Source organism: Vitis riparia, chromosome 14 (genome assembly GCF_004353265.1).
Source record: "Vitis riparia cultivar Riparia Gloire de Montpellier isolate 1030 chromosome 14, EGFV_Vit.rip_1.0, whole genome shotgun sequence".
NCBI classification, from domain to species: Eukaryota; Viridiplantae; Streptophyta; class Magnoliopsida; order Vitales; family Vitaceae; genus Vitis; species Vitis riparia.
Genome location: NC_048444.1, coordinates 158,509 through 170,501, shown reverse-complemented (window position 1 = coordinate 170,501; position 11,993 = coordinate 158,509). Strand labels below are relative to the sequence as shown.

At 40.4% G+C, this 11,993-nt stretch overlaps 1 protein-coding gene across 1 annotated transcript; it reads right to left on the bottom strand.

Moving 5' to 3' along the window:
• Window positions 1-431: 431 nt before the first annotated feature.
• Window positions 432-11,493, bottom strand: LOC117929876. The gene is made up of 2 exons (XM_034850301.1): window positions 10,974-11,493; window positions 432-1,198 (listed from the first exon to the last, which is right to left on the bottom strand). The coding sequence occupies exons 1-2, from the start codon at window positions 11,391-11,393 to the stop codon at window positions 644-646; spliced, it is 975 nt and encodes a 324-aa protein (XP_034706192.1). The 5' UTR covers window positions 11,394-11,493; the 3' UTR covers window positions 432-643.
• Between the last annotated feature and the right edge of the window lie 500 nt (window positions 11,494-11,993).

Below are 11,993 nucleotides of genomic sequence, written 5' to 3'. Positions count from 1 at the left end.
AAAATGCCTAAGCATTGTAACTCGCCTTGCTTCCATCTACATGGCTTCGCATCATATCAGGATTGGATGAAGGTAAGAAAGATGTCTGTAATGTTGTGTTTGCAAACCTATTTTCATTAGTAGCGTAAGCCACAAGAGCATGGTTTCTGGTTGATGACCTGCAACATACAATTTTCCCTTCATATCAGTTCTCACTGGAGTACATGAACAAGAGAGACGCACAAGCAAACATCTGCTGAAATGGTTTACAGCGTGTTCAGCATCAAAATGAAAGTGACGGCACAAGGTTTCATAGATATGGGGTACTCCAGATACTTTTGACTGATGAAAATCACTGATCCAGCTTCACAAAGAACATGGAACCATTGATGCCAGAGCACTTCCTCAGAACAACGTTTTGGTCTGTAGGAATGGGAAAAACTATGGATGCGTCACCTATAAAGTATTTGTCCCTGAAGGGTATCGTTCATTAAAAATCAATCTTCCACAAAACTTAGAAGTAATTTTTGTATGGAAATGGATTATGTAAGTGAATATGGAGCGGGAGAACATACTGTAAACAGAAAAAGAATAAACTGCAAGAATTCACAGTTTTGGTTCTCCCTAAAATTTCAAAATAAACGAATAAATAAATGTTCCATCTTCATGTGGCAGTGGCCACCCCTCTTCCAGCTGCATGTTTCTTCACCATGGCAGCGTGCTTTTGTCCTGCAAGATGATAATTGAAAACTGTCTCACTGTTGCACACCACATTGCATATTGAACATGTCCTGACTGCATCTGCTGCAGCCCCACATTCCACGATCCTTCTTCTCTTTGTCTCCAAATCCTCTAAAGATTCAGCTGTCGCCTTGGTCTTTTTCCCACTAACAGCTTTGCCTTTATTGGGGTTTTCTGGTGGTCCAATTACTGGATTGTCTGAACTTGCTTCAACAGTAGGCACAGGGGCAACTGTGTCTTTTAGCTTCTCCATGTTCTTCTTGTGCCTCCTTCCTAGTTTATGCTGGGCAAGGATATCGTCGCTGTTACAATCAACTTTGCAAACTTCACAATATGCAGATTGTATTATCTTCATTTTCTTTGCTCCCTTCTTCCTAGTGCCACTGCTACGAGCCTGAACTGTTGAAGTAGTCCACAAGATGGAGTTCACATTTGCAGTAATCAGCTGCTCTGTCCCATTTGGAGGTATTGCGAGGCCCTGCACAGGGAATTGGGATATTATTTACAGAAATAACAATAAAAAAAAATCAAGAAAAAGCAAACAAAGAAGCTTACAAATAGAACTAAAGTCAATTCATTTATCACCTCCAGATTTTTAGCCCAAGGTTTTTCCATACTGGATTTTGATGATCACAAAACAAAGAATGGTTATTTAATTGTCTGCTTGAGTATTTATCACAGATTTTAAAGTTAGCAAGCCATTCAAAGGTCAATCAAGTAAAGGATGCAAGATTATGCATCATGGACAACCCATCAAGCTTCAGTTTTTTTGGGATCTTAAAATTGTGAGGTTGAGGTGCACTAAGCTAGGATTGCATAAAAAGGGTATAGGGTACCAATCAATTCAATTCTGATTAAAAACCTATCCAACTGAAACCTTAAATTGTCTTATATTCCTTAAAAAAATTGGATGAAATATGTTTAGAATGAAAACTGATGTTGATTCAATGCAATTATTGGTTAAAAAGGTTTTCAAGATGTATGAGAAGCATGTCAAATCTGGTTTTCAAATTTTCCTGGGCCTAAAACTAGCAAAAAATCAGCTATTGGGAAAATTGAGGTGGACTTGTTGACTGCCTGATCAAATATTTGAGACTTAACTTTTACATTTTTCAGGCAGCACCTAATGGTTGAGAGGCGGTTGAGGTTGGACCTCAACTGGTCAAGGTTCCTGGCCTACAACGGCCACTAAAAAGTTCTCAATAACTAGTTTTCGGTTGACCATTCAGTTAACTGATTGAGCTGGAACTACTATGCCTAACAACTAGTTTCACTCTGAAACTTCTATTTAAAGCTCTCCCTCTTCATTTATAATGTTGCCCACCTCTTGAAATCACTGTTACATCTCATCAAAGAGTTTTGAAAAATTTTCTTGAGTGCACCATTCATCCACTTGCTAATCCTCAATTGGTGCAACTTAATCCTAGTTTACCTTTGTATTTGAGCCTCAATTTACAAACTATGAAATATACTTTGAGTAAATTTTTTCTTGTAGTTGGTGAGAGGTTATTTCAAGTGTAAGAGATTACTTGAGTGGTTGTAAAGGCATATTGGAGCCTTGGAAATCCAATTGTATAAGACTTGAAGGTTTTGGGTTGGAAGAAACCTTGGTATAATGATAGGTACCTCAAACTTGGGTTGAAGCAAGAGGGACTAGATGTAGGCAATTGATGAAGCAATATAAAATCATTATTTGCTCCTCTCTATCATTTTCTCTATTTACTTTTCTTTGCTTTATTTTTTGTTATTTCTTATCATTTCCATTCAAATTTATTAAAAATTTGAAAAGAGACCAACACCCAATTCAAACTCTCCTCCCTATTCCCCCCTTCACCCCTTCTTAGTGTTAACCTAGGATTTATTTATTTATTTTTTATTTTTTTATAAGTAAAGCAATTGTATTAAAAGCACCAAAAAAAGCGTGTAAGGTACACACAGTGTATGTAAGGCAAAAAGGAGGTAAGGAAAAAAATAACACCCTCGCTTTATTTGCAGCCCAACCAATCTATGAAGTCAAAAAGGGACAAAGACCTAGACCCTAAACATAAACCTAACCTACTCCAAAAACATGTACATAAAGGAGCATAAAATAGCATGGTCTGTTAGAGTTGAATCTTCAAAGGCTCTTCGGTTTCTCTCCTTCCATAAAGTCCAAAATAAGCACAGAGGAGCTGCTTTCCAGGTCTTCTTTCTTTTCTTCCCAACAAAGGCACCCCGCCAACTAAAGAGGGAATCCTTGATTGAGAGAGGCATTAACCACTATACACCAAACATAGCAAAGACAAGGTGCCACAACACGATTGCCTTAGGATAGTGAAGGAGAATATGGTTTGCTGACTCCTCTTCATCCTTACACATATAACACCTGTTTGGAAGACTCCACCCCCTCCTTTTTAGCTGATCTAGAGTTAGAATTTTGCTCCAAACTGATTCCCAAGCAAAGAAGCTAACTCTCATTGGCACCTAGGGATTCCACACCATGCTTGTGGGGAATCCTTGCGAGGAACAACCTGCTAAGGAGGAGTAGAAAGATTTGACTAAAAAGGTGCCTCCCTTGGACAGCTGCCAAATGATAACATCCTTTACTCCTTCTCTGATCACCCATGACAAGTGAGTGGGGAAGCCACATCCTAGAGAGGGATGTAATAGATTGGAGTTCACATTCTGAAGCATCTAACCTATGATGGAGGAGTTGGTCTATGCTATATATCAGAGATTCATGTCTGTCCCATTCCTATTTCAAGTTTCAATTTGAGCATCCACAAAACACTCTGCATTTTCAGTATAAGGACAATGATGATGGCCCCAGCCACCTGTTATTGCATTTCCACCTTAGTGTTGGTTCTTGGAGGGAGACTATTAGATCATATAACTTTCCATCTTCTTCCTTATTTAGGTTTAGTCCTCTTTACGGGATTCATACTATTATATGGTTGCAATGACACAGATTTTTTCCCATCACACAAACCCTCCATTAATCATCAACTTGAGATCATGCTCATTCACCTTTATTTTACAATCTTTGTTACTTATTTAAGCAAGCTTTTGTCTTATTCCTTTTATTATGAGCTGATGAAGTTCCAAATGTTCCTCACTTGCTTTTAAATTCTTTGTTCTTACATTTTTTCCCTTTTCCATTCTTTTTAACAAGGAATCCACTCCAAGAACAAGACATCTATTCTAGTTGCCAGCGAAGCAAATCCAGGGTGTTGAGAGAGAGAGGAAGAAGAAAGACCTTGATTCTCATTAATGTGATAATCTACTTACAATTGAGAAATATATATATATACAAGGCTAAGAGTCCTACAAGGCTAAGAGTCCTAACTACCATACATGTGTCCTATATTAACAAGGAAAGGTTATACACTATAAATACATTATATTCAACACTCCCCCTTAAGCTGGAGCATATACGTCATATGCACCAAGCTTGTTACAAATATATTTAATCCTAGGACCTCTGAGAGATTTAGTGAAGATGTCAGCTAGTTGATCATTTGAATTAACAAAACTTGTAGCAACACATCCTGATGCGATCTTCTCTCTAATGAAATGACAGTCAACTTCAATATGTTTGGTCCTTTCATGAAATACTGGATTGGATGCAATATGTAATGCGGCCTGGTTATCACATATGAGTTTCATCTGTTCATCCTTTCCAAATCTCAACTCTCGAAGAAGATGTCTCAACCATATGAGTTCACATGTTGCCAAAGCCATAGCTCGATACTCGGCTTCAGCGCTAGATCTGGCCACTACATCTTGTTTCTTACTCTTCCAAGATATTAGATTACCTCCAATAAAAACACAGTACCCTGAAGTGGAACGTCTATTTGTGGGCGAGCCAGCCCAATCTGCATCTGTGTAACCAACAACCTGAGTATGACCTCTGTTCTCGTACAACACACCTTGGCCTGGTGTACTTTTGATATATCGAAGAATGCGGATTACAGCATCCCAATGGCTATCACATGGTGGCTGTAGGAATTGACTAACAACACTCACAGGAAAAGAAATGTCTGGACGAGTAATGGTGAGATAGTTCAATTTACCTACAAGCCGTCGATATCTCCCGGGGTCTCCTAAAGGCTCCCCCTGTCCTGGTACAAGTTTGACATTCGGATCCATAGGTGTGTCTACCGGTTTACAGTCTAACATACCGGTTTCTTCTAGGATGTCTAAAGCATACTTTCTTTGGGAAAGGACCACAGCAGAACTGGATTGAGCTATCTCAATTCCCAAGAAATACTTGAGTTTCCCCAAGTCTTTGGTCTGAAAGTGGGTAAAAAGGTGTTGCTTTAGTTTCTGAATACCATCCTGATCACTGCCTGTAATGACGATGTCGTCCACATAAACAACCAGATAAATACACTGCCCCAAAGAGTTATGATGATAGAAAACTGAATGGTCTGCTGTACTGCGAAGCATGCCAAACTCTTGAACAACAGAACTAATACGGCCAAACCATGCTCGAGGAGATTGTTTCAAGCCATATAGAGAACGGCGTAACCTGCATACTAAACCAGACTCCCCCTGAGCAACAAAACCAGGAGGTTGCTCCATATAAACCTCCTCGGCAAGATCACCATGAAGGAAGGCATTTTTAATATCCAATTGATAAAGAGGCCAAGAACACATGGCAACCATGGAGAGAAGCAGACGGACAGAAGCAATCTTGGCAACAGGAGAGAATGTGTCACCATAATCAGAACCATAAACCTGAGTATAGCCTTTAGCAACTAAGCGGGCCTTAAGGCGATCAACCTGACCATTAGGACCAACCTTAACTGCATAGACCCAACGACAGCCAACGGTAGATTTACCCGAGGGTAAAACAACAAGATCCCAAGTGCCATTAGAGTGCAGAGCAGCCATTTCATCCACCATTGCCTGTCGCCAGCCTGGATGGGAAAGAGCTTCATGGGTGCTCTTTGGAAGAGAAACAGAGGATATAGCAGAAACAAAAGCAGAATAGGGTGAAGATAATCGATGATAACTCAAAAAATTGTAAATAGGATGAGGATTATGAGTAGAGCGAGTACCTTTCCGAACAGCAATGGGTAAGTCATTAGGAGAAGGCAGAGCCGGAGTAGGTGAAGCCGAAGGGATAGGAAGTGAGTCAGCAGGTGCCTCAGCAAAAGGGAGAGGAGCAACGACACGAGGGCGACGATGATAAACCTGAAGTGGTCGAGAAGGCATAGCATCAGGTGGGGAGACAATGGGAATAGGCAAGACTTCAGAAACAGGAAGAGACTCAGAAGTGGTGGAAAAGAATGGTGAGGTGATAGAGGCCTTGAGACTCACGTCCTATGCCAATCGTCTTCCCCGTACTCCGGTCCTGCAAGGTCACAAATTTATCAGAAAAGGTAATAGAGCAATTAAGAGTACGAGTGATTTTGCTGATGGAAATAAGATTAAAAGGACATTCAGGAGTATAAAGGACAGAAGTGAGAGGTAGAGAAGGTAGAGGAAGGGCCAAACCAATACCTTTAGCCACAGTTTGAGAACCATTAGCTAAGGTAACAGTAGGTAAAGCAGAGGTAGTAGTAATAGAGGAGAAAAGATCCTTATTACCAGATAAGTGATCAGAAGCTCCAGAATCTAGAATCCAGGGTCCAAGAGAAGATGTGTGGGTAAGGCAGGCAGAGGCATTACCAGGCTGGGCAACAGAGGCAACAGAAGCCTGAGATGCGGAAGAGCTCGGAGGCTGAGGCAGCGGAGAATCAGAGGACTGGGCCACATGGGCAGTGCCAGGAGGTCGTCCATGTAACTGATAGCAACGATCGCGAGTGTGGCCAAGTTTATTGCAATAGGTGCAATGAGGACGTTGACCTCTACCTCGGGTACCACTGCGGCCTCCTCGAGAGCTAGTTTGAGAAACTAACACAGAAGAATCTGAAGTGCTATCAGATGGCAAAGTCTGAGTGGAGGAGATACGGAGGAGGCGAGCAAACACATCATCCAAGGACGGAACTGATGAACTACCAAGAATCTGATCGCGGACAGGCTCAAGATCCGGACGGAGGCCAATAAGAGTAAGAATTATGAAGAACTGGTCAAGCTATGTTTGTTGAGCCCCAACATCAGGAGTAAGAGGCATCACAGTCAAGAACTCCTCCTTAAGAGAGGCAATCTGGCCAATATAAGTAGATAGATCCAAGTCCTGTTGGTTGAGATGGACAATAGCAGAAGCCACCTTATAAAGACGCTGGATATCATTCGTATATAATCCTTTGGCCTGAATCCAAAATTTAAAACAAGTTTTGTAGGCCCGAAGATGAAGAAGAATCTTGGGATCAACCGATTGCCATAATACACTACATAACTGTGCATCTATCTTCCTCCACTGTACGCGGTCAACCTCAGGGATATCTGCCTCCTGTGTAATCAAGTGATCCTTATATCCTTGACCCATAAACCAAAGTTCAACAGAGGCAGACCAGGAAAGATAATTGTCACTGCCAACCAATTTCTCCGAAGTAATCATAGGAGATCCAGATATAACAGCGGAAAAAATGGAATTTTTAGTAGTCATATCTACTTATCTGGAGAATGAAGTATGTTTGGATCGAAGAGAGCCCTAATACGGCTTCAGATTGCGGCGTGGCACCACCGAAAAAGGGAGACGGCCTCAGATCGCGGCGTGGTACCACCAGAAAGGTAGAAGAACACTTCCCAAGGCACGTGCAGGGATTGGAGTGGAGAAAAAGTAGTCGGAGCTTCGCCGGAAAGACTGTTTGGAGGGCCGACGGAGACAAAAATCCCCAAAAGAGGTACGTGCAGGGCTCGGATGGGAGAACCAGGGAGGTAGGGAGGCTGGTCGGCGTCAGGCGAAGCTGGAGGAGGAGGCGCGTCGCCGGAAAAGGCCTCACGCGCCCTCACGCGCCGGCGCGTGAGATGCAGCCGCCGGCCGGAAAATTGCGCGTGGACGACGCGTGGAGGCTCTTTTGGTGCCGGTGCCTTCACAAAAGTTGGAGATCTCCTCTAGGCGCTCCTTCTGGTATGGTCGGTGTCGGAAAAATACGTCGTCGGAAAAGTGCCGGAAAAGTTCGCCGGCGGCGAGTGGTTTCTGTCGACGATCCGAATGACCGGAAAGTATTGGGAGATGGGGAAGGTGACCGGAATGAAACACGGTCACCGGAAGGTTTCCCGGAGTTGATGACACGGGAAACAGGAAAGAATTAGGTTTTCTTCCTTGACTCTGATACCATGTTGAGAGAGAGAGGAAGAAGAAAGACCTTGATTCTCATTAATGTGATAATCTACTTACAATTGAGAAATATATATATATATACAAGGCTAAGAGTCCTACAAGGCTAAGAGTCCTAACTACCATACATGTGTCTTATATTAACAAGGAAAGGTTATACACTATAAATACATTATATTCAACACAGGGTGATATTGGCCCTACACCACTTAAACATCAAGGAGGCTCAAACTCAAAACCTCTCATTCATTGCCAGAGAGCACTACGACTAAGATACAACCAAGGGGGCCTTTCAAATCAATGTTATACACAACATAATTGGAATAAAATTCAATTATCTTACTGTTCTGCAGCTGTTTGAGGTTGATGCAATGCTTGATTGATTTTAATCCTTCATATATACACATAATGTTCTCCCATCCATACTAAAATGTTCACATTTTTTTCCTTAACAGGCAAACAAAGAGTGTATTGAAAAGCACCAATCAAAAAGGGGCATGGCACCCCTTGAAAACTAGGAGTATACAAAGGGTGGCCAAAAGGTCATAGAGAAACAAAAAATTATTGGAATCCTATACAATCAGAGAATAAAACAAGGAGGAATAGAAGGTTGTTAATCTTGGAGCTGCATTATTAGTTGAACAACTCTCATTTATTTATTTTGGTTGGGGGTTTAGGTTGTTAGCATACTTATAAGAATTGCCCCATCTCTGATAGAAATGCCCCTATAGTGAAGATCAACATATGAATTAAATAATGAGGACAACGACACTAATTACATAATATATTTAGTATAATGACTACATAATATATGTAGTATAATGCATCTTTTGCTAAAGGTGCTAGGATCTACAGTGGCTCCATGAACACAAGGAAACCATTTAATAGGCTCACAGCGCAAACCATATGATAAAAACAGCAATTTTTCATCTCCCATCAACAATCTTTTGTGGTAAACCTTTAAAGGAAAATAAATAAAAATTAGTAAAATTGGTAAAATGAAGTAGAAACAAAGATGGAATGAGAAGTGAATCAGATTAAAGAGCACATCAAAAAATGCTGGAGTCGTGGGCAATTCAGCCTTTGGCAGGATTTAACTCAGGCTAAGAATAGATCTGAAATTTACTTTGGCAAAACTTGGGTGATCCTAGCTAGATTTTGAGGCCTAAATAATCCCAATGTCTGCATTTATTTAATTATTTATTTTCTGAGGTTCTTATGAGTTAACCAAAAAAAGGTTTTTCTTAAATGTTACATTGCCAAAAAAGGTAGGTTAGTTTAGTCAATGAGTACCATGGCCTTGACACAATGCTATACATTTGAGTTTAGGGGGGCTAGACAAAGAACAGACTTGTGCCCAGCTTGGATCCATATTTCAAGGTGAATTTAGCCACCAACCACAGTTTGACTTGCACCTCTATGACAGCAATGTAAAGAAGATAACATTGCATAGAGATGGCAATATGCTAGTGCTTCAACATGTACTAACAACTTCCAAAATTGAAGCATTGTTCTGAATGATGAATTCTGATTTCATGGTACCATTGTGAAAATAATATCCGAAAGTATGATAGAGAAGCTAAATATAGACAGAAGTGCATCTTGAATCGTACAAAAAACATGGCTCAAGGAAGGTGAAGCACAAATCAGCATCACAGCAATGATCACACCACCTTTCATTTTTGTTTCTCCTTCTCCTCTGAAATGCTAACTAGTGAGCAGTACTAGTTATTGTGGGGGTGATAGGAAGGGAGGTTAGAGGTTATTTATTGGTGGGCGATGTGGAAAGCATCTGAAAGGGTGAGTGGGGAGGGCACTACTTGTTATAATATTTTGGCTTGTTATTTGCCTTTAAACGTCACCTGTGTGGCCTAAAATAGTAAATGAGAGTGCATTCCCTCATGAATCTGTTCCACTTTTCCTAGCTTGGCTACATTTGAGCAATGTTGTTTACTAGTTTATAGTGTGGTACACGTTGATGGGGTTTCAATGGTTCTTGCAAAGGGCATTGTACAGGTGTCTTTGCTTCTGTATACGTGCTTATTGCACATAATCAGAAGGTTTGAAGGGAAAATGACTTGGCACTCATAGAGGAACCACTAAGATATGAGAATATGAGGGGCCATGTTCTCTACTTGGTTTCATACCCTTTGAGTTAGAGAGGATAAAGAACGGAGAAAGGGAAGAAAATTGTTCAATCAATCTGTATCTGAAAGCTTGCTATTTTTGGCTTTAGCTGATGGCTGAAGGTGAAGTTAAAATCACAAATTTTAAAGGATAATAGAGGTATTATAAGAGTTGTGGATTATATTTGGTTCCTAGAAAGTATTAAGGAAAGAAAAAAATGATAAGGAAAATGATTTTCTCATGCTTGGTTTTACCATGAAAGATACAAAAAAAAAAAGTCAAATGTAATTAAAACAAATTACTCTTCTGTGGTCAGACCAATCATATTATATTTAGAGTGCGTTTGACAGTGATTATAGAAAGTGTTTCTAACTTTTCTAATACTTAAAATTTTTTATCTTTTAAGCATTAGAAAGACTAGAAATACTTCTTAGAATCACTTCCAAATATACTCTTAGAGTGCGTTTGACAATGATTCGGAGTAGAAAAGTTAGAAACACTTCCTAAAATTACTTACAAACACACAATTAGTAGGCTAAGACATAAGTTAGGACTCAAATCTAGAGGAAGAATAAAGAGAAAGCAATTTAAAAATTGAAACTCACAACCAAGCCAAATATTGAAAATTCTTTATTTACGACATTCTAATTCCCCTTCTTTTCCTGCAATTTATCGTCAACCAAATAGGCCATACACTCTAACCTCTTCTAATTTCTTAGATTTTTGCCAATAGTTAAACAGAGCCATAATTTTAAATTCAAAGCTCAACACCTCTTGTTTCCCTACATTTATATCAGAAACTACAAAAGCCCACAGCTTCAACAATCTATCCACTGTTCTCAATTATCGATTTGCGCCTAAATCATGGATAACATAACACTCAAAGGAAACACAATTTCAAACAACAAGCACTTACAACTGCATACCCAATGGGCTTGGCTCCCCAACTCTGGGCACTTGGGGCCTGATAGCAATCGGACGGCATCGTGGAGGAGGCGGAACCCAGTGTATAATGAGCGTAGGTGACGACCGGCTGCGTGGCTTCATGGCCCACACGGGTAGCTGGGTGAGAGTTGAGGTAGGCGTATGAGTCAACCCCTGGAGGCCTAAGCCCATGCTCCGCACCAAAGCTGTATGTTTCATGGGACTTGACAACCGAATAAGGATTTTGTAGCCTAAGGTTAGGGTTGGGGTCTGGGTTAGGATTTGGGAGGTGATGAAAGTGGTGGTGTTGGGGATGAGGGTAGTGTGGGTAATGAGTATTGTAGATTGGAACATATGGGTCCATTGGTGGACTGGGTTTCGCTTGAACTTCAGGCCACCTGCTGTAATCCATGCCAATTTTATACAGATTTGAGAGAGAGAGAGAGAGAGAGATTCTCTGGAAAATCTTTGTGGCCCTCTGCAAATTCAGAGAACTGGATTCAACAGCTTCATCTAACGTGCGCCTTGGGTGCGTAGCTAGCTAGGGTCATATCCTACTCACGTTTTTAAAGCCCACTCTGAAGCCCAGGCCGATCCACCATTGACGGGCCCCTACTTGGCAGATCCAGCTGGCCCAATAGAGTTATTCAATTTCAACCAATGGGGAAGAAACTTTTTTATTAGATTGTGTGTTGATCTACATTTGATTTCATTTGTATGGTGATCGATCATGGTTTTGCACATGGACTATTAAGGTTATTTTCATATTTTAAAGGTAATGACACCATTAGATCTTCATCCATTGGTTGTTTGAATCTAATAATGCAACAAAGTTCTCTTTTTTATAATTGTTGTGGCAAACTATGATCATAAAAATTCTGAGGCTTATTAACAAGCGTTTTTGGAAATAGTTTTCAAAAAACATATTTTGATAGCAATTCTTATAGAGAGCTCTTACTCTCCTTACTCTCCTTTTAAGTATCCAAGAATTTTTCATGTTTTCAGAACATTT